This window comes from Podarcis gaigeae (assembly GCF_964106915.1).
Source record: "Podarcis gaigeae genome assembly, chromosome: 15".
Lineage (NCBI taxonomy): Eukaryota > Metazoa > Chordata > Lepidosauria > Squamata > Lacertidae > Podarcis > Podarcis gaigeae.
In genome coordinates, this window is record NC_139692.1 from 32490131 (window position 1) to 32512722 (window position 22592).

Sequence of the window (22592 nt, forward strand, 5' to 3'; positions counted from 1 at the left end):
GTGATGCAGGTTTGATGTTTGTGGGGGGTGGTCCGGGGTTACACCCCTTCTGTGATGTATGTATGATGTATGGAGGGGTGGTCTTGAGCTCCAGGGCAGGGAATTTAAAATGTCTATGTAGTATAAGGGCAGGCACACCTTTGTTCTTGGTCCTCCTCCGTCCTCCTGCGTGTGACGGGAGCACCCTGTTGCAACAGCTTTAATGGTTTTATTAGATTTTAGGTCAAAGCAATAATTTACTGTGGGAACTAATTGCCCTTATAAAATTAACAAATGATAAAGTGATTCAAGTTCACACACACACACACACAAAATACTGAGTCTCTCTGTCCAGAAACAGCATTCCTCCTTTATCCCATCTCCACTGTCATAATTAAAAATACATGGTTTTAATTAGTTTGTATCCCTGATAAGAAGAAGCAGTAGGGCCAACTTCTGTATTTGGTTACCTAGCAAGATAATGTTTAATAGATACATTTATGCTTGTGATATAGCCACATATAATGCTTTTAACTAGACAGCATCCTAAAAAGCAGAGACACTACCTTGCCAACAAAGGTCCATATAGTTAAAGCTATGGTTTTCCCAGTAGATGTATGGAAGTGAGAGCTGGACCGTAAAGAAGGCTGATCGCCGAAGAATTGATGCTTTTGAATTATGGTGCTGGAGGAGACTCTTGAGTCTCATGGACTGCAAGAAGATCAAACCTATCTATTCTGAAGGAAATCAGCCCTGAGTGCTCACTAGAAGGACAGATCCTGAAGCTGAGGCTCCAATCCTTTGGCCACCTCATGAGAAGAGAAGACTCCCTGGAAAAGACCCTGATTTTGGGAAAGATGGAGGGCACAAGGAGAAGGGGATGACAGAGGACGAGATGGTTGGACAGTGTTCTTGAAGCTACCAGCATGAGTTTGACCAAACTGTGGGAGGCAGTGGAAGACAGGAGTGCCTGGTGTGCTCTGGTCCAGGGGGTCACGAAGAGTCGGACACGACTAAATGACTAAACAACAACAACGCTTTTAAAAACATGGATCAAAACTCTTTATCCTTTAACAATTTAAGTAAAGTCATGTTTATAACCCAGTTAGATTGACCTGGTGGTCAAATTGCTAGCACATTTGCAAAGCTTAAGCAGGGTCTGGCATGGTTTCAAACTGGATGGCGAACTGTGTGCCAAAAGTCCTGCATAGCAGAGGGGTGGACTAGATGACTCTTAGGGCCCCTTCTATGACCAATAGCTTTAATCATCTTTGGCAAACTTGCCCTGTAACACCCACCCCACCCCATGGGTCAGTCCGTTACTGAAGTTAGAAAATGTGAGGAGAAAAATGTTAGAAATGGTCAAATAAAACAAGATTCGGGAACGGCTGAGCAGTGCCCCAAGTGGTGAGGCGCATCATTGCAGCTTCTCAGTAAAGCGTCGGGAGATGGCGGACCACTGCCCCACGTGGCCAGCAGTGTCACTACAGCTTCTCAGGAAAGAACCTTCCCCGCTGGCTGGCTCTCCCATGCTGGCCATTGGCTCCTCCTGGGCTGGGAGGGGGATAAAAAGGGTTCTCCTGCCACCTAGGATTCTGCTTGAGCAGCAAGGCCTAAGGGAGCTCTAGTGCTGGTGCAAAGGGAGGCACTGTGTGTGGGGGGGGGAGGTAGGTTTCTAAATCTTACTGCGTGAACAGAGCAATAGAGGGCTAACCCAGGGCGGGGTTTACAGTCACCGAGTAAGCCTGGGAAAGAGACAAGTACTACTAAGCTGACTTTGAGAGTACAGGAACAGAGATTACTATGAGTAAAGACATAGCAACGCCATTCATAGTGTCATGTATATTCTTGCATTGGGCGTTTGGTATTTAGGTTTAAAGCTGGATTGGATTTTTATGGTTTCGTACGAATTCAAGATCAAAACGACAAACACAACAAAACACGATCAAGTTTATGAAGCATAACAGAAGCAGTAGAGAGGTTGCATTTTTCAAATAGAGAGCAGATAACGTAGACAAATAAAAGCAGCAAGAGAAATTCAAGATTCATTGTGGATTTTTATTTTTTTAAATTGTCTTATGGCCATGGTTTTAAGCTGATTTCATTTTATGTGAGTTATATCAGCCAGAAACGAACAACAAACAAAAACAATGAATTCACTATTCAACTCAGTTCTGTTTTATTATGATACCAAGTGAAAAGATTCTTAACACGATAAACTTCAATGCACATGATTCTACATGAGAGGAGCAGGTAAAAGATGACACCGACCTCCAGTTTCAGAGGAAGCCACCCAGTGACCTTCAATAGATGAATGGGGATTTGAACTCAGGACTGAGTTCTAACACCGTTCCGACACCCAGCTCTCTTGTTTTCTGCTTCAACACATGGGTGGCAGGGGGAGTCTCCCTGACACCCTTTTCTCTTCCTCCTCACCCAACAGCTTGCCAGCTCTTATCAGTGGGCTAAACGGATCGTTTGCAGAGAGCTTTTGGAACAAGGTCCAAGGAGACAGACCAGTCACTGCTGCAAGGAAGTGGTGGCTTCAGAAGGCTCCTGGCCCTTTGATAGCATCTAGCTCCCACTCTCCTTGAAATCAATGGAACCCTGGAATCACAACCTGCTGTCTTCACGACTGATAGAGCTGGGGTCCAAATCCGGCTTTCCTACGCATGCGCCCTGCCCTGTGCATTTAGACTGACATTCCTCTCAGGAGCTCTTGCAGCCCAAGATGCAAATGTGCTTTGTGCGCAACTCCAGCTGGGTATCCCGAGAAGAAACACCCATCGTCTCCAGAAACCTAGGGGAAGGAAAGCAAGAGAGCAGAAACCAGGGTTCAGTTCCGGGATTCATTGAAATGAAAACAATTACTGGACGAAACACCTCGAAATGTCCAGAGCTAGCCCCGGTCCATCTTTTCACAGTTCAAACCGCCTACAAGTTGTCTTTTGACGGCAGCCAGGCGCATAATGGTGAGATACTTAGAAGAATTTGGGAGGCTGCCTCTTCGACAAACTGGTACAATAAAATGCGGCAAACGGCGGCTGTGGGGAAATGGGACTGATGGCATAAAGCCAGCATAAGGTTTGAAGCATGGCTTATGCACAGATTAAATGAATAGTTGGAATCTGGCAACACTCTCATGCATTAGTGGAGATTCCTGCATTGCAGGGGGTTGGACTAGATGCTCCTTAGGGGTCCCTTCCTTTTAAAAATAATATTTTAATTTGATTTTTTAAAAGTATAAACACGTAACAAAAAAACCCAAATATTTAGATTACTCTGAATCTCCTGACTTCCCCCACTCATCCCTTCCATGGGTCCTACTGATATTTACAACTGCATATCAATTCTAATCCAAATTTATATCCTTCTAAATTATCCATACTTACTGTTACTTTACAATTGTGATTAAAATCCTGCTAATGTTTTAACTTGCTTACAGTAGTCTCGTAGATAAATTAAAAACTTTCCCCATTTTTTCTTAAAGTTCTTGTCTTCTTGATTTCTGAGCTTCCCAGTTAATTGTGTCACCAACTTGGTTTGCCATTCTTTTCTGGTTGTGGTTATCTCTACCCTCCATCCCTGGGCTAATTGGGGGCGAGGGTGGTCCCTTCCATCTCTACAATTTTGTTATTTTACATGGGAATTTTTTGAACTGAAAATTACAATGTGCATATTGGAGCTGAATTTTCATTGCAGGAAAAAATATGGAAATCCAAGCCCTTCCGCTTTGCTGGCATCTCGTACTGAGAACAGTTTCCGGTAAATTCTACTGCATGCCATCTATGAAAAGACATGCAACATCACAGGCTAAAGACTTCAGTGTGACTCTCCTAGCAGACGTAACCATGGTTCCTTGGCCCTTCCACATTTGGCTTACTCCAGCAAACAGATTTTGTCACCTTCGCTCTGTGTTTTGGAGAAGTGATTTCGCCTCCTCAGGCTGGGCTTCCAGATAACGTTGGTACGGCGAGAGTGACTGGATATATCCTATTACGTCAGCAACGCTCAGGGGAATTTTATCGAAAATATCCGTCATCCTGGAAAGAAGCAGAAAACTTTAGGAGAAGTGCGGGGCTTAGTTGAGAGTACAGAAATCTTTTGACTACGGAAGTGGTATCAATCATATGTATGTTTGCTCAGGAGAGTGTGGCTGTTCAACTTAGTGACTTTGACAGTATTGTTCCGGACTTCCCAATTTGCATTTGTTTAGTTACAAAAACATTTGATGTTGCTGTGTCATAAAAATATATCAAAGCCATTTACAGCAACAAAACCATACAACTTACAAATTCAGTAAGTTGGTAACAAAAAAAAAGTTAAAAACAGGTATCATTTAACAACTGTGGATGCATTCTTAATAGTTTGCATAAGGTTGGTGGAACAGAAATGTTTTTAGCAGGAGATTGAAAAGATTGGCATGGCTGGGTCCATGCACCGCATTGTACAAAAGGGCCTGATCCACTCACCTCTTCTTCTCCTGGAAGGGCAAAGAATCAAAGATTTCTTGGTAATCATTCTCAAGTGATTTGATCTTTGCATTTTTAAAGGTGAGAAGCTGGTCTTGGATCTGGAAAAGAGAGAGAGAGAAAGAGGGAGAAAGGGGGTGGGTGGGAAGCCACAGTCATTTCTTTTATGCTTGCAAAAATCTCACTGTTCAGAGCATGCTGCATAAAAGAGGATGCTGAGCTGTTAAAGGTGCAGAAATCTGGAGTAGAAAAATGGTCAACATGTAGATACTCCCTATATGGAAAGACTAAAAGCATTGAGGGAAATGTGTGAGGTGTGGCAGCCTATAGAATAATGTATTTCAATACTGTCACCCAGTATGTGCCCATTTGATGGCTGGGATCTGCGAAACTGGCCCTTTCACAAGTGTCACGTAACATTCATTCAGCACTTACAAGAAATCAATCTTTTATTGTGGCAGCACTTGGGAACTGCCTGCCCATTGACATATCTGGCTAAAAACCTTTTCATTCCCGCATGCCTACCTAGGTTTTAGTAGCTATAAGTGTTTGAATGGTCAGTTTTATTTATTTTATGTAATACGTTTTTAATGTTTTTTTAAAAATAATTTTTATTAACAGGCCAATCAAATCACCTTATTTCCAAATCACATTAATTCCAAATTATACAGCCAGATTTTTAAATTTTGTTGGGAGTACCCATACATCAAGCTCCGAACGGGGGTCCAAGCATCACTTATATTGCTGCTTTAATTAAACAGTTCTATCCAGATAGTCTCTTTATTACTTTCTTCATCTTCTTGTTGTTATCATATATTCCTTTCTTTGCGATCTCTGGTAATCTTCACAAGCGGGTTGGAAACAGACATCCTCTGTGTGGGTTTTACACTTTCCAAAGATCATATCACTTAGGGACAGCCATTCCACACTTCCATAAAAAAATTATCTTTGGTCTGTCCTTTAATTTTCTCAGGCTTGCCAAGTATATCAGGAGGGCTCTGTCAGGTTAAGATCACATTCCAATCATCATTCACATTCCGATGATCCTGATCCTCCCCTCCCCCGTCTTTCTTAGACAAGCCTGTCTTAGCGAGACGCCATTTAAAGCTGCGTCATAAAATTTTCCTCTGTTCTCCGTTGTTTACCAGTCATCTTTAATCTATAATCCACTCCACACAGTTCTTGAATTCCTGCTTGTGATTAGTAAAATGCAATGATCTTCTTTCTCTGGGGTGGAGGGTTATTAATATTCACATAAGGCAAAGAAAAGAAAAGTTTTTTCCTCCACCCTGCTTCTTTCACTCCAAACATACCAGTCTCTTAATGGTGGTTCATCACTTGATTTATTTGTCCCATCTGTCGCTCCGGTCACAGAGATCCATTAATCAGCAGTCTTATCTCCCAACTTTGCTTGATGTATGTGCTTTAGCTTCTTTCCAATTATATGTTTCCAATTATATTTTCGAGCTAAAGCGAACCAGCACGTGCTAATTGGAGACAGCATCAGGAAGAGCCGACCTCGCCGACGGCTTGTGCCAAGTGACCGGCACCCCCTTCTTTTGAATCCGGGGGTGCGTTATGGACACTGCTGGCAAGGCAGTCCCCCCCCCCATCTCCTGGGGGGCGGGGCGGGAAGGCTGCATACTTCCCATAGCAGCCTCTTAATTACCTCGTGTGGGTCGGAGAGATGTTATTGTCGGCCATCTTCCAATGCGCCACCTGGTGGCCCATGTTTTTAATGTTTTTTAAATTGGTATTTCAAATTCTAGTCAGACCTCGGTTCCTGAATGCCTCCGTTTTGGAACATTTTGGCACCCAAACACCGAAAACCCGGAAGTAACTGCTCTGGTTTTTGAACGATTTTCAGAAGCTGAACTTGCTACCCGGCTTCTGTTTTGAGTTTCCCTATTGTAGTGAGGCTTCCACTTTGTTTTCGGTTGTTGAATGTTTCAGAAGTCAAATGGTCTTTTGGAACGGATTATGGTCGGGAACGGATTATGGTCGACAGCCGAGGTTTGACTGTAATATTTTAGACTGCCTTGTAAACCACTTGGAGGTTTTGAAAGTCATGGTGCTTTGTAGAAACAGGCTTTATAAATATTACTGCAATAAACTAACAGAAAATAGCCACACAGTCACAAATCTTTCTGCATAGGAAGGTCTTAAAACTTCTCCAAAAAATGTAAAGCAAGCTGACCATAAGAGGTTCTCATGGCAAAGATTTCAGAGGGTGGGATGAATTTTTCTTATCCCCTTCATGTCCTTGCCTGGGCCCTGAAATGATATTCTTTTCCATAGTGCCAGTGTTTTGCAGGAGGGATTAAAACGCACCCAGGACTTCTAGGTTTGCTCAATTAACCTAGACTGAAGGACTCTTCTGTCCTTCTACAGGAAAGACACTTAAAAACAACAACAACCCCGCGGACATTTGGGTCTAGAAAACTGGCAGGGATGGCCCTGAAATATGTGGTCTGAGGGCAGACCTCAGGTCCGAGGCTTGTGCGATGGACTGACCTCTTTGAAGATCTCTGTTAACTCATCTGTACAATCTTTGTAACACAACTGCATGTGCCGGTTGTAGGAGCTGAAGACCACACAGCCTGACGGCTTGAGAACTCGGTCCACTTCCCTCAGAAAGCGAGGCCCGTCAAACCAGTGGACAGCTGCAAACGCCGTGACCAGGTCCACAGAGCCGTCTTCGAAAGGGAGGTCTTCGGCAGGGCACACCCTGTGGGAGGAGATAGCAAGGTGATTGTTCGAAGCCTGCTGGATCAGGCCCAAGGCCCGTCTGGCTAAGCATCCTGTTCTCACAGTGGCCAGCCAGATGCCCCATTGGGAAACCAAAAATTGCCCTTTTCCCTTATGGGGTATCCAGGAGCCCATATAGAGTCCTTACATAGGTTCCCTATTGGTAGGAGAAGATAACAGAGGCCAACCAGAGAATATTGAGAAGCAAAGCAGCTAGTAAGCTTGATCTTTACTCATCTGTTGCAACAGGGTGCTCCCCTCACACGCAGGAGAGGAGGAGGAACCCGAAACAATGGCGCGCAAGGCCTTATAAAGACTTTTGAAATTGCCACCCTGTAGATCAAGACCACCCCCAGAAACATCATACATACATCACAGAAGGGGTGTAACCTAAGACCACCCCTCAGATACATAATACCTACATCACAAAAAAGGTGGTCTAAAACAGAAATTTTGAATGTTGTTTTTCTCCTGTCGTTGTTTATCTCCTGTCTGGCAGGTTACTTGATTGGATTTCCTGGGGAGCCTGGTTAGTCTTTTGTAATGATAAATACTTAGTTCCTGGGCCAGGTCACAGGTTCACACCCTATTCATATCTTAAATGTGCCATAAGACATGATTTGTGAGGAAAGAGACAATGGGAGGTTTCCCACTTTGACCTTGCAGAGAAAACATTTGCTCAGTTTAGGAATCAAAATGGTTCCAGGTCGGTCTTCCTGTGCTGATCTATGTACGTGCTTGGTTGGTACGCTTAGGAACATTACCATATATCTAAGACCTCAAAAAGGCTGTTGCCAGAAGTCCCTGATAAAACCATTGATAGGAAAGGATTGATAGGATTGATAGGAAAGGAAATAATAATAATAAAAATATCTTTCTATATGCCATGAGGGCAGCAAGAACTATGCTAGCCCAGAATCGGAAAACAAATGTAATACCTACTATAATGGAATGGCAGGTTAAAATGGTTAATTATGCAGAACTGGCTAGAATATCAGGAAAATTAAGAGACCAGGGTGAACAGAAGTTTCAAGAAAACTGGAGTAAATACTTGATGTATATAAAATACAACTGTAAAGCTTTAAAGACACTGGCAGGGTTGGAATAACTCTAACAGCGTACGGTAGACAAAGTAAAATACACAAAATATGAGATGCTAGAAATTTTATGATACTTACCAAAAGGAATGGAGGGGAGTCCAAGGCTCGGCGGAGCTTAAGATAAATATGTGACTCATTTTTATAATATATGTATGTATGTTGGTGTGTTTAATGGAAAATCAATAAAAATTATGTAAAAAATAATAATTAAAAAAATACATTTGCGATAATACCGCATTAAACAGTCATGGCTTCCCCCAAAGAATCCTGGGAGCTGTAGTTCGTTGAGGGTGCTGAGTTGTTAGGAGAGACCCCTATTCGCCTCACAATTCCCAGAGTACCCTGTGAAAAAGGATTGATCTAGGAACGCCATTCCCTTCTGTAAATCTGTGAATGTCCCAGTAAAATAGGGACACTTGACGGGTATGGAGTGGTAGCTCTGGGAGTGAGAGAGGGATCTCTCTTCACAACTCTCAGCCACCCTGGCCTTCACTCTGCCCACCTTGTAGGTCCAGCAGAGGCATCGTGGCTACTAGCCACTGATAGGCCTCTTCCTTAATTTCTCTAGTCTTTGTTTAAAGCCATCCAAGTTAGTGGCCGTCCCTGCCTCATGTGGGAGGGAGTTCCATAGTTTAAATATGGACTGCATGAAGCAGTGTTTTCTTTCATCGGTCCTGAATCTTCCAACATTAAGCTTCGAGAGTTCTAGTGTGATGAGAGAGGGAGAAAAACGTCTTCCTGCCCGCTTTCTCTCGGCCATACACGTGCGAGGTCAGCTCCTACTTACAGATAAGAGATATTGGGCGGTTGTGGAGCTCTCCTGGCCTCCTCGATCTGAGCTTCACTGATGTCTGTCCCGACCACCTTCTCAAAATGTTTTGCCAGCATCCAAGTGCTTTGGCCCGAGCCACAACCCACGTCGACTGCCAGCTGCCCAGGGCTCACTCTCTGAGAAAAGATAGCGACACATCTCAGAAATGCATCACCAGGTCATTTGCAGCAAGGCTAGCACCTCAAAGTGCAAGTAGATAAATAAGTACCACAATGGTGGGAAGGTAAACGGCATTTCCGTGCGCTGCTCTGGTTTGCCAGAAGCGGCTTAGTCATGCTGGCCACATGACCCGGAAGCTGTACGCCGGCTCCCTCAGCCAATAAATCAAGATGAGCGCCGCAACCCCAGAGTCGGCCACGACTGGACCTAATGGTCAGGGGTCCCTTTACCTTTTAGGGAACCTGTGATCCTGCACCCACCCACCCCAATGTTGTTGGGAGTGTACAGCCCCCTGTCCTCTGCAGCCAGCATGGCCAGTAGTTAGCATGGATGGGAGTTGTAGTCAAAGGAACAGCATCGTGAGGGACACGGCTTTCCCACTCCTGACTTACCCAAGGCCATACCCATCTAGGTCCGATACATGAGCAGTTTTCACTTGAATACAGTGAAACCAGCTGTTAATTAACCCAAAATGTCATGGGCTGGTTGGACGCAGAAAAATGGCAGGAGGAACCAGCTGGGTAGCCCCCAAGGGACCTTTGTTCTGGGTTCCCTCTCACCTCCTTCCACAGTGGGTGATAGTAACTGTGTCTCAAGAGAAAACTGCTTCATTCAATTGGTTCCTGCCTTCACTTGTTATTCTCTGACCCGTAATGGACTTCAGGGATACTGGGTCCCTTTGATGGGGAGTTGGCCTGTAAGAGCCAACTCCATTTTCTTCTTATATCACTGCCACCCCCTTGTTACTACCTAGGCACAGTACCAAGAGGTCTAAGACCTTTTGCTAGAGTTCTAATGTTTGTTTGTTATGAATATATGTTTACCCTTAGCCTTGTGCCTGCTAGACGTTTTCACAGAAATGGAACAACGATTGGTTGTTTACAAGAAATGAAAGAGACAGAATATTTACTTTGGGCAGCAAAGCAACACTGTAGAATCGTAGAGTTGGAAAGGACCAGAGGCGCAGCAGGGCCTTGTTTTAGGCTGCTCAGCCTCCCCGTCTATCAGCTGGCGCAGGAGGAGTTATTGACCATGCTAATTTTTCCCAAAAGTATTAAGAAGGCCAGGAAGCCTTCCAGGACATCTTCAGGATAAAGACTAGTATCAGAGTCAAGAAAGTTCATAACGCAGCTCTCCTTTTATATAAAATTATGCCAACTGGTATAAGTTCAGACTGACACACACTATTATGTTCTTACCTTTTCTTCCAGGTACGAGAAGATCACGCCCTGTAGGTTCTCCTGCGGGGAAAACCTGTATTTTTTATAAATAGCAGCGTGAGCCCTGTCCTCAAACAGACGAGTGGCCATTGTGTCACGGAGCAAGGCTTGCAACTTCTGCAAGTTCCTAGGGATACCGGTCTGCCTTTGCGCGTTTTTAAATGTTTTAACAGTGAAGTAATTTAATGTAGCACTTTTAAATGTTTAACAGAGAAGGAATGTCCCCGTTTTCCTGTAGCGTAGTGAACCTTGGCACCGGAAAGAAGCCTGCCTCTTTCAGAATGCTGACTGTGCAAAGCTAATTATTTCTCAGACTTGTTTTTCTGCAGCCAGCAAGCAAAGAATTCAGCTCTGCAATCCCTCTAGGGCAGCCTTGTAATAAAAAAATTTAAGGTCTTATATATATAATAAATGTTCATAAATGTACCCACCACGTACATATATAGACTGGCACGAGCGGGTCACCGCATACTTGTTCGTGCAACACATCACCCCTCATGCGGGCACAGGTCACCACTCGACCGGCTGCACCCGGACTTTGCCCTGGCCGAACCCCCAGGCTGTGCCAACGCGCCACGGTCATTTGTTCCAGGAAACCAGGTCTTTGCCCGGAACTATGTGGGGGACATTCCTTCGGTGCCAGCCACAGTAGTGGGAGTCACTGGACCTTGCTCGTACCAGGTGGCACTCGAAGACGGACCCTTGTGGCGCCGGCACATAGACCAGCTTAGGCGCAGGGTTGGGGACTTGGACACTACCGCGGTGCCCCCAACTGCGCTCGTGGCTCCGGAAGAGACACTTACAGATGGCGAGGCTCCACCTACACCTCCCTCACAAACTGCCAGCGTGGAGCCAAACCAAGCCACTTCAGAGGGTCTGCCAGACTTACCACAGGCTCAGACCTCTCCACTTGCAGAGGCTCCACCCACAGCAGCGGATCCAGGGGATTTGGTTTCAACACCACCTAGGGTTGCACCACAACCTCAGCAAGAATTGTGTGGCCCCCCCGGACTTGGCTACCAGTCCCTGGCGGTCTGACAGAGTTTCCAAGCGCCCAACTTATTTAAAGGACTATGTTGTTGGACATGTATCAGTGTTAGTCTAAGTATGTGAAATGTAACCGATATGCTTTTGTGCCTAATTGAACCATTACGTGTAGTGCTGTATATAAGGAAACCATTACGATTGTAACTAACGCCTTATCTCGGTGGGGAGGGGTGTTATGTACTGAAGTTCTCACCCTGGGCCAGCAGGAGGATACTGTAGATAGTTATGCAAATGAAGGATCAAAAAGGGACGTTCAGTGATTGGATAGTTTTGTATGCAAATGAAGGATCGAAAAGTGACATTCAGTGATTGGATAGTTTTAGAAAATGGCAACAGTTGCATTGTTCTGGAGCTCTATATAAGCAGGCTGACTGAGCTCCTCAGCCTAGTTCTGTTCTGGCATCTGAATAAAGAAGAGCTGTTTAAAGAATTGCTGTGTCATCTGACATGTTCGCCCACAACTTAACACCTGCCACCTAGGATTCTGCTTGAGCAACAAGGCCTAAGGGAGCTCTAGTGCTGGAGCAATGGGAGGTAAAGGTCATGCCATCAGCTCTGCCAAAAGACCACGTCCCCCAGGCACTTCTGGGGGCCAAGTCTGATTTCCACCCTATTATTCTATCCCCGTTTTTCTTGTGCTCTTCTTGTTTTATATTGTAAGCCTGTCTGACAGGGGCTGTGTGGTTTTCAACGGACCGTAGTAAGCCACTCTGGGAGTCTTTTTGGATGGGCAGCGGCGTTGCCAGATGCCCCATATAAGTAACATTTGTGGTCTTGCTCTTTGGTCCTGCTTGTTCTCTGACTCTGGCAGTCTTTGGGTTGTGCTTTGCAGCCTTCTTGAGTCCTTTTGCCTGGCTGGAATGAGTCCTTGAAATGTGACACGGAATCATTTGCCTGGCTGGATAGAGGATTTCAGAACCCTTTTGTAACAGTTAAGAGGGGCAGGATAGAACCTGGGAGAGACCAGGGTTCAAATCCACTACTTGGCCATAAGCTGGCTGAGTGACCTTGGGGGCCAGTCACTGCCCCTCAGCCTGACCTACCTCGCAGGGTTGTTGTGGGGACTAAAATGGGGTGGACAACTATGTATGTTAACTTGACCTTGGAGAAAAAGGTGGGCTATAAATGTGATTAATAATAATAATCAAAGAGGCAAGTGTGTAGAAACTAGCCTATTGTACAAATGCAAAATTTGCATATGCTTCTCCCACTTTTGCTTTTGGCTCCGCCCTGAATGCATAGCTGTCAACGTTTCCCTTTTTTAAAGGGAAATTCCTTTATTCCGAATAGGATTCCTCGTAAGAAAAGGGAAAAGTTGACAGCTATGCCTGAATGGAATATGGCCCTCTTAACGGAATGTGGCCTCCAGGCCCAAAATGGCTGGCCATTCCTGGTGCAGACAATACTGAGCTAGATAGACAAATTCTCTGACTTGGTACGTATAAGGTTGCTTCCTATGTTTTTAGTAAATATGCCTATTACAGCATAGAGGCTGGGTTTACGACACTGCCGTAAAGCGACACAGGGGGCCGTTCCCATTCTGTATTTACTGTAATTCTTGGCGGCGGCGCCACAACATTCCGAACCATAGAGGCTACGGTTCCTTCCCCTCCCTAGAAGGGCTGCGTACGCGACGCTGCCGCAAAGCCGACAACCCATCTCCTTATTGGGCGACGCTGCCGCAAATCGAGCCCTTCTGAACGCGCGCTAGTGTCCTCGGCGCTGCTTTGCGGCCGGGTGACGCAAAACGGCCGCTAGGCGAGCCTGCGTTTGCGACGCCGCCTTGGCGGAAGTTCGGCGGCCTGAGGGAAGCCGCAGGGACGAGCTGAAGGAGGAGCGGTCGGCAGAAGGAAGCCGGGCTCGGGCGCTCCATGGGGAACGTGGGCAGCCACAGCGAGGGCGAGGAAGAGGAGGAGGAAACAGCGCCCTGCGCCGCCGCCACCGCAGGAGGCGCCCGGAATAGTGGCGGCGCCGCCAGGGAGGCCTCCTCGCCGGGCGCCATGGAGACGGCGGCGGCCTCCTCGTCCTCTTCCTCGCCGGCCGCCGCCCGGCCCTCGGCGCCTCCGTCGGCGGCCTCCCTGCCGTCCTCGTCCCCGTCCCCGCTGCTGCCGGCGGCGTCGGTGCTGCTCGGCCAGGCCCGCCTGAGGGAGGAGGCCGCGGCCCGCTTGCGCGAGGCTCCCTCGGCGGAACCGCTGCTGTCCCGCCACCACGCCGCCCTGGTGCGCTGGCTGGAGGAGCGCCTGGGCCGCGGGGAGCACGCCGTCAGCCTCGAGCAGCTCTGCGAGGCCCTCGAGGCCCGCGCCGGGCCGACGCCAGGAGGAGGAGGCGGAGGAGGAGCAGCAGCGGGAGCAGCCGCCGCCGGGGCAGCCGCCACAGGAGGAGGCGGGAGTGGAGGGGAAGCCGCTGCCGCCGCCGCCGAGGAGCGAGCCAGGAGCGAGGAGGTGAGCGGGAGACACCCCCCCCCACCATGGGGAAGGGGGTGGCAGCTCAGTGCGTGGAGCAGGTGCTTCGGAGGCCCCACTTTCCGCCCTTGGCATCTCCAGGCAGGGCTGGGGGGGGGGGGAGAGACCTCCTCCAGGTGGACCCCGGAGGTCTACCTTGGTATAAGACAGCTTCCTAGGTTCCTGTTTGAAGCAGGCTATGTTGAAATCACGAGGACTAGAGTCTTGCTTTATTTTTAGGGCAAAGTGCACAGGGCAGTGGTGGAGCATTATGGTTGTGTGCAGGAGGTCCCACGTTCGGTCTCTTGCATATCCCGGCAGGGCTGGGGAAAGGCTCCCTGCCTGAGACCCTGGAGAGCCGCTACAAATAGTTGTAAAGGTACCCCTGACGGTTAGGTCCAGTCGCGGATGACTCTGGGGTTGAGAGACTACAAAGCCAGATGAACCTATATGGGCTCAGTATAAGGCAGCTTGTGATGTTATTATGTAAGCTAGACCTTTATTTAGAATAATGAGGACTAGAATCCCTAAAAATGGCAGAGCAACCTGTTAGTGCTATACAGTAGTCATGTTTATCACCACCACTCACAAGTAAGGCATTTCCTCATTGACATGTCACACATCCCCTCTAGCTGTTTAAGGAGAAAACTTTTCTGAACCCAGCTATCTCAGATCCTGGTCCAAACGGCACTTAAACCTGAAGCACTGTTAGAGTACCTGCTTTGCATGCAGAAGCTCCAAGATTCAATCCCTGGCATCTCTAGATACAGCTGAAGAAAGACTTCTGCCTGAAACACTGGAGAGCAGCTGCTAGTCAGTGTGCAGAATACTGAGCTGGATGGACCAACTGTCAGTATAAGGCAGCTTCGTACATTCCTCTTTAAATCAGCACTTTGTTCAGAAAAATGAGGACTAGAATTTTGTTTTGCTTTTAAGCAAAGGATCACCTTTCTGTGGCAGAGCACCTGCTCCTAAATTCAATCCCCAATGTTGTCTCCAGATAGGGCTGGGAAAGAGACCCCCCCCCCCCATCTGAAATCCAGGAGAGCCATTGCTCGTCATTGTAGAAAATACTGAGCCAAATGGGCCAGTGGTTTGATTCAACATGGCAGCTTCCTCTGTTGGAGGGGATTGCATCTACATATGCGTGTTTGAGCAGCATAGCCTATGCACCCAAACGGAAGGGTGGAGGGCCAATCTCTGCTCGGTAGGGTTTGCTGCCCTAGGCAAAGGTGCCCAAGGGCAGCAGCTTTGCAGTGCACACTTATGTAATACTTGCTGTGTTTGGTTCTGGTGCTTCCTCTTATGCAAAGTAGAGAGGGCAGCCTTGCAATGCACTCTTCTGTGGTGTTTACTCCCAAGTAAGTGTTCTTGTGTTTAGTCTTAGGAAGCATGCAAAGTAGGATGGCAGGCTTGCCGTGCAGGCCTCTCTGTGCTATTAGAGTTTATATCTTTGCCATCTTTCTGTCAAAAAAAGGTCTCCAAAGCAGCTCAGAGAAGTTCACAAACAAATTCAAGTTTTAAAAACTGCAACTTTGAAAAATTGAAGATACAAACTTTTTTTTAAAAAACACACCCCTCTATCACTTATCCCCCTTCTCATGTGTTCTACATCTAATATGACTGGGTTCCGTTTGTTTATTTGCATGTATACTTGGAACTGAACTACTCCATGTTTCTGGGGCCTTAACTCCCCAGGGAAGAGATGGCAGCTGCGGCCTTGCAGTGCACTCCTGTGTCAAGTATTTACTCACTTGTAAGCTCCAATGTGTTCAGTTTAGGGTTTCTCCTTTAGGAAATACATTAGGCAGGACAGCAACCACCTCCTGCAGAGTGGGCTCTACAGCAAACTCTATTGTGCTCTCTTCAGGGCTTCCTTTTAGGAAACGTACAGCATTGTAGGATTGTAGCCTTGCGATTCAGCTCTATGGAAACTTGGCAGTGAGATCCTGTGTGTTTATTGAGTCTTGCCCAGGAATGGATTTGAGATGGAAGTATTGCTATTAACAGTTTTGTATAGTTCTGTGGCTTGGTGAAATGCTTTATATTACTTTATCTGTGTTGTCTACTCAACAACCATCTTCTGTGGTGGGCTGCTGCATTTTCAGATATGCATCTTAGGGTAAGAGTATGACTTGTAAGCCCTGAGCTGAGGGTGGACAGGTGTGAACCTGGGTCTCCTTCCTGCAGCAGTGGCTCTGTGTGGCCTATAGAAGCAGATTTAAAATGCTGCTGTTGGCAGGGGCCACAGAGAATTTGGCCCCGAGTTCTGAGGCTCCCCAGCGATGGTTTAGAACAGGCATAGGCAAACTTGGCCCGCCAGATGTTTTGAGACTGCAACTCCCATCATCCCTGACCACTGGTCCTGTTAGATGGGGATGATGGGAGTTGTAGTCCCAAAACATTTGGAGGGCCGAGTTTGCCTATGCCTGGTTTAGAAGTTACCAAGATGAGAATCAGAATTTACAAATGCTTCAAATAATTGAAGAAGCATAATGGAATCTGTGGTAGGTTAGCATAAATATGGGGTTGAGAGGAGGGAATAAAATGATAAGGCTAGTGCACTGGTTGAATGTGTTTGGGGACTTGCAATATTGACGTTACACGTTTTGGTCCAGTACTAAGTTTTGTTTCCAAGCAACCTTTTCCCCATATGACCCATGGCCATAAATAACCTGCAGTTCTGTTGAAAGCATGACCCAGAGGATATATTTTCCCATGCTGTTAAATGTAGTGCCCTCTTCCAATCCAAAGGAGTGTCTGTGGTTTTGAAGCATATATGCTGTAGCTTTTAACTCCTTAAAAGTCACCTTGCAATCTCTCGCAGAAGCTGCTGCTCATGAAAGGAAGTTAGAAGTTACAGTATGTTATACTGGTAATTAGGGGAGTTTCTAAACTGAGATTATTATTGCATAAGAACCCAGATTGAATTTTGTGTTTCTCCTCTGCTGCTTAGGACTTCACAAGCGTGTGATTGTCAAATGGGGTAATGCCTGTAGAATGGGACATTGGTTTCACAAACAATTATGGGAAGTATTAAATAAACCTTCTCCTTTCATTTTAACAGGGTTCATGACAATGTTTGCCTACAAGGGAGAACATATGCTGGTTGTTTTTCATAAGTGATGCTAGGAGTTATGAGTTATTTTAGTTTGGAATATCTGTTTCCTCAGTGTGTTTTATATGAGGCAGAAAATGGAAGAGAGTTGATTTAAAATTAATACACATCCAAGCAGTTGTTGTGGAAAATGCAAAAAGCAGTTTAAGTGCTGTTTGAAAAATGCCTGCTTTCAGCCTGCAAACGCCTGCATTGCCTTTAGAGTGGGTGTGGACAGTTTCACCTTTATGTAACATGTAATCCTGATTGTATGAAGAGAAAGAGAACACTTCAGGGCAAAGGTTCAGGGGACAACACCCTGTTAAGAAACATGACCTGATGCTCAAGCAGGGAAGCTGTTTGATTTTGCTGGCCCTTAGGCTTTAGCAATGCACACAGCTCTCTGCCTTTTTGCAACACTTCCTTGTTCACTTGCAAATATGCTCCTGAGGACCACAAACAGCCTTCCAGGCCTCTCTGTTCAGCCCTCAGAACTCTCTGCGGGTCAAGCCTCATACCCAGGCCACACTCCTCACTGCCCCTGCTCTGCACCCTCCTGAAGTGCTTTTGCCTGGCTGGGCCCTTGAACTGTGATTCCTCCTGCTTAAGTGAATGGAAAAAGGGGGGTGTTGGCTCTGAAGCTTTGCCACTTGTAAGCCTGGGTCAAAGCTCCACTTGTTGTTTTTGTCCCAGATGATTTACTTGTGCATTTCAGATATATATTTGAAATTTTGAGCACAAGTAATATATGCGGAGATTTATTTTTTAAAGAAGAAAAAGCTTCACTTCTCAGGAGCCCAAGTTACTTCAGCTGAGTCTATAAACCTGTATGTGGTTGATGAGCACCACTTCAGAGGTTGACCCTCAGCTTTGAAGAATTCTCCGTACAACATTCTGTATACTTTGAGTCTCTGGCCATGAATTGGAATGTGTCATTTGACAATCTGGGTGGGGTGATTGGGGTTGGCTTGACTAGCCAACTCCGAGGATCAATGGAGAAGTTTGGGGTGTTCCCACATGGCATCACATATCCACCATCCCACACACTGTGGAGAAAACATCTCTCTTCCTTTTCCCTTAGATCTTTCGTTCTGCGCACCTCTCCTGAGCCCATCTTCTTGCTCTTCCAACTCTTGTTTATTTATTGTCTACTAAAAAATTATTTGGAACTTTTCTGCCACGTAAGAGCCCCTAATATGGTCCACACACTATTAAGATGAATATAGTATTGACAGTGGGCATCAACCTTTTTCAGGCCTGTGAGCACATCTAGATTTTTCTATCAAATGCCATGGCTGGCAGCTCCTCTGCTCACCTCTTGCCTCTCTCCCCCTGGATCAACCCACACCCCACGGAGACAGTAGAGGAGAGCACATGCACATGGATGTTGCTTTTTCAAGGGATTCGTGTAAACAGACATATACAAGAGTACTCAAAAAGATTTGTACATATAATCAGAAATAATTTGGTGTCAGGTTTATTCAGGGAGCATTTTCCCCCTTGTTATGGTGTTGTCAGGCAATAGACACACTGAGGAGCTCCGAGGCGAGTGAGGCTGAGCAGAGTCTGGCTGCCAAGGTGGCATGATGTAAGCTCCTAACCAACATGAAAGCATAAGGTTTGCACAGCCTTGCTTTCTATCCATTCAAACAACCAGCGGAAGTCTTCCCGACCTCGTACAAAACCTTTACCAATCAACCACTCATGCCCATAACAATTTTGCCTGACTTCTGATTGTGCTATATAGGGGCACAATCTGAGACCGACGGTGAGAATTCAGATACTACAATCTAACCTACTTTTATCATTTATCATTTTATTACATAAAATTCAGAATTAAAAACAGTTAAAACGGACTACATTCACTGGAATAGGGTGGATCCTGCAACTCATATCTCAGCTATCAAAGGTTGGGGGGGAAGCTGCGTATTCAGCATTTACCAAAAGCTGTATACTGAATAAGCTGGACACAGTTCTGTGCGGAAGGAATTGCACAGTTTAGGGCCTTCCAGCAGAGAATGGCCTCTCCTGGGCCACCGCTCCCCTCAAAAAACCTTCTGAGGGTGGTGGAACTTCCAAGGGGACCCTTCTACTGAGCTTGACAGGTCTGTAGGAAGAATGCGGTCTTTCAGAAATTTGGGACCTAAATTGTTTAGGGTTTAGAACAGTTAATGTGAGCACCTTGAATCGGGCATGGAAACGAACTGTCAACCAATGTAGGACAGTAATTGGAAGATGCCTTCACCATGTTAAAATAAAACACCTGTCACTTCTGAGGTCTTTGGCACCCCAGAAATCAGCCAGCAAATCCACCCACACATGGCTTCAGCTCAGGAAATTTATATCAAGAGAGATTGTGGCTGAACTGAAGGGACAGGTGAACACACTTACTTCCCCTAGCAACTGTTCCCTCCCTTTCACCCAGAGAGTACATGTTCAAATAAGGTTATAGCCCAACTGCAGAGCTAAATGGCACTGACTTCCCTGCCTCTGCAGTTACAGCTAGCTACAAATCACAATAATTTTTCATGCAAACTAGGATTGGATGTACTTGTTGACAGTAGTACACTGCAAACAAATCACCTGGCCAGCTTTGTTTAAATGGTGCTACTTGGGAGGTCACTTAGCCAAACACCACTCTGGTTGCCAACACATAGTCTGTCCTCCCATGCTGTGGTTAAGCATGTGACAAGCATTTTCACTGCTGACCTTTGAAATGAGGATAATCCATATCCATTTACAAGCAGCATGTTCAGCAATGATGCACACGCAACAGTGTGTAGAACAAGTTACAGTCAGTTGTACAAAATGGGCTGGCATGGAAAGAAAGTATTTTGCCCTTTTTTCAAATGGCTGTTTTAGCTCAAACAAGTAGGCCTTGAGCCCTTATGCTGATGCCATGTGTATATCTAACCTTTGGCCATCACGGATTAGTTAAAGGACCAGAAGGGAGACTAGCGTTAGTTGGTGAAAGCAAACAACCTTGTTGCTTACATAAGACACTTCGGGTATGTTTACAGACGGCTCTATCCTGTGTTGCATTACAACAATTTCAGTTGTGTTGATCACACTCCCTAAAAGGGGCTCGCAATCTAGTCCCTTCTGGGTTACATCTTGAGGGAAACTTAAAGTAGAACAAGCTAAAATTGATACCTTAAAAAAGTATGCCCTTTCTAAGGACATAAAAATAGCCTGCTGGATCAGTGGCTCATTCAGTCCAGCATCCTGTTCTCAGAGCGGCCAACCAGATGCCTGTAGTAAACCCCAAAGCAGGACCTTAGTGCAGTAGCAGCTTGGGAGAAAACTGGTCTATTACTACTTTTAATAGGTTTGCAGGAGTGTACTGACAATCCATCTGTATCAAGAAAACAGAACACCATGTCCAGTCTAAGATTTTGTTAAAGCAATAACTGTGATAAACAACCAGTGAGATTCTCTTACTAGTTTTGGGCATCTCTGAACTACCTGCTGTTTCTGTGACTCAGCTTCAGCTCCTATAGCCAATGGTCAAAAAGGCAACGCAAGTTAAAACAAGTGTACGTGCGTTCACCCCCTTCAAAAGCTGATTATATATATAAACAGTTGAATACTGTATTCCTAAAATCAATCCCACAGATACCAACAGAGCTAAAGGTCTCTGTTTAGATGCCAAAAAGACAATAACGAAAGTGCCTGAGATATAATGGAAGGGAGTTCAAAGGGTAAAGTGTCACCACACTAAAGGCCAGCTGCATCTAGAGAGTATCAGATGAGTATTCACTACAGGTGATTGATTACCTTCTAAATCAAGTTATACCCAGTGTGCTATAACTTTGTGCCAATGGAGAAAATTGCTTTTTCCATTTGAGATAGTTAAAGACCGTTGACAGTGGGCATGATAAAAGGGGGGATCTCCCCTCTCTGCTCATCTAACTGCTGATCTTCTTTTTCTTCCCCTTCAGGCTTTTGCTCAGTTTGATCCTGAGGGTGATGGCACAGTGGATGTGGAGAACATGCTGGAGGCTCTCAAGAACTCCAGCGGAGCCAATCTTCAAGGGGAGCTTAGTCACGTGATCAGGCAGCTGCAGGCTTGTTCGCTTGTCCCAGGTAAGAAATGGGAAGGAAGAAGGGAGATGGCTTCTGTGGATTTATCTTAATGCAATGGGCCACGGACTTAAGATAGCATGACAGTAACCCCCTGGGAAGGTGCCTGTGTTAGAGCAAATGGAGAAGGGCCATAGCTCATTGGTAGAGCAAGTAGAAGGTCCCAAGTTCAACCTCTGGCATCTCCAGGTAGGGTTGGGAGAGACTTTGCAGTGGGACTTTCTCCCTAGGATGATTCTTCTGCCACTGTAAGGCAGCTTCACATTCTCCAGTTGATATATAGCTATGTGAGTTGGTAGTCCAAAACATCTGGATAAGATGAGGTTGGTGAAAACTAACATATCTAATAGCAGAAGGAATCATTGATTGGGCATCTCACTTAGCTCAAGTGTGCAATTCTATCACCATTGCTAGCTTCACCCTGAACCATTCAAGGGGTTCATTTTTAATCACTTGTTTACTCAGGAGCTGTCATGTTGACTTGCTTGTGTTTTCCTGAGAAGTGCATGGTCATGACTCATGAGGCAGTGCCAGACCTTTGCGAGGTTTCTAGTAGCTTTGTTTGGGCACACCCAAAATAAACAGTCAGGGTATAAAAGTACTCATAGCTAATAATAATGCTTGTTTTTCAAATATTCATAGTGCTTTCACAGTCTTGTTAAGGTAAGGCCAGTATTGACCCCATATTACAGATGGGAGATCAATGTTGATAGAGGGAGATTGACGTTTACTGAAGGTCCACACTGAGTTTCTATAAGAGGCAAGATTCAGAGTAGCAATTTTCTGCTTCGTAGCTCAAGCTTCTTAGCCACTGCACCACACCAATGTCTAAAATATATGAAAACTGTTAAATCTGGAAAAAACCATCAGGCACCCTGCAAGAGGGCTGTGAGTTCCGTGCTAGGAAAAGGTCTGAGAAGAGAACGGTATCTGTGGGTCTCTCTCTCTTTTTTAACATCGTGTTTCACTAGTTTGTGTGCATTATTTGAGCCCCATAGTTGAGTTGAAGGATGTCTTAGCAGTCTTTCACAGCTAGAAGAGGTTAAGGATATGGTTCAAGGTACCAAGTAAGGAACAGATAGTCATATAGAGTGTGGCTACTCCCAGTTTCTGAACACTGGAGATTTTGGGAGATTCTGCACCTGTGTTCATAAACATATCCCCCAAACCTAGGAATGGACTAGGATTTTTAAACAAGTGCCATGTCATATTTCCAGAAACTTTTAGAATCATACAACATGGAAAAATGCTGCTACCAGCTCATGCCATTCTGTAGGGATTATATCAAAACAGTTTCAGTAGTTTAGGATACAATGATTACTTGGTTCACACACAGTTAAGCCATCAGCCAGTTCGTTGGGGCCAAATGTGCTTCCTCACTTGCTCACACTGATTGAATATGCTTCTCCTCACA

At 45.7% G+C, this 22592-nt stretch overlaps 2 protein-coding genes across 3 annotated transcripts in view; one reads left to right on the forward strand and one right to left on the reverse strand.

Moving 5' to 3' along the window:
• Nucleotides 1-2134: 2134 nt before the first annotated feature.
• On the reverse strand, nt 2135-10652 carry LOC310832666 (putative methyltransferase). 2 transcript variants are annotated; one of them, XM_083714834.1, is made up of 6 exons: nt 10490-10652; nt 7879-9247; nt 6966-7785; nt 4452-4552; nt 3885-4022; nt 2135-2779 (listed from the first exon to the last, which is right to left on the reverse strand). In XM_083714834.1, exons 3-6 carry the CDS (start codon nt 7332-7334, stop codon nt 2689-2691), a joined length of 699 nt encoding a protein of 232 aa, XP_083570960.1. In that variant the 5' UTR covers nt 7335-7785; nt 7879-9247; nt 10490-10652; the 3' UTR covers nt 2135-2688. The 2 variants fall into 2 exon arrangements, with proteins under 2 accessions (XP_083570960.1, XP_083570959.1); XM_083714833.1 differs by having other exon boundaries at nt 6966-7179; nt 9087-9247; nt 10490-10649.
• Nucleotides 10653-13333: 2681 nt separating this feature from the next.
• Nucleotides 13334-22592, forward strand: part of ZZEF1 (zinc finger ZZ-type and EF-hand domain containing 1) — a 96040-nt gene continuing 86781 nt past the window's right edge. Inside the window, exons 1-2 of the mRNA XM_083714254.1 lie at nt 13334-13998; nt 21037-21181. Coding sequence (XP_083570380.1) covers nt 13429-13998; nt 21037-21181 — 715 coding nt within the window. The 5' untranslated portion in view covers nt 13334-13428. The remainder of the gene's footprint in view (nt 13999-21036; nt 21182-22592) is intronic.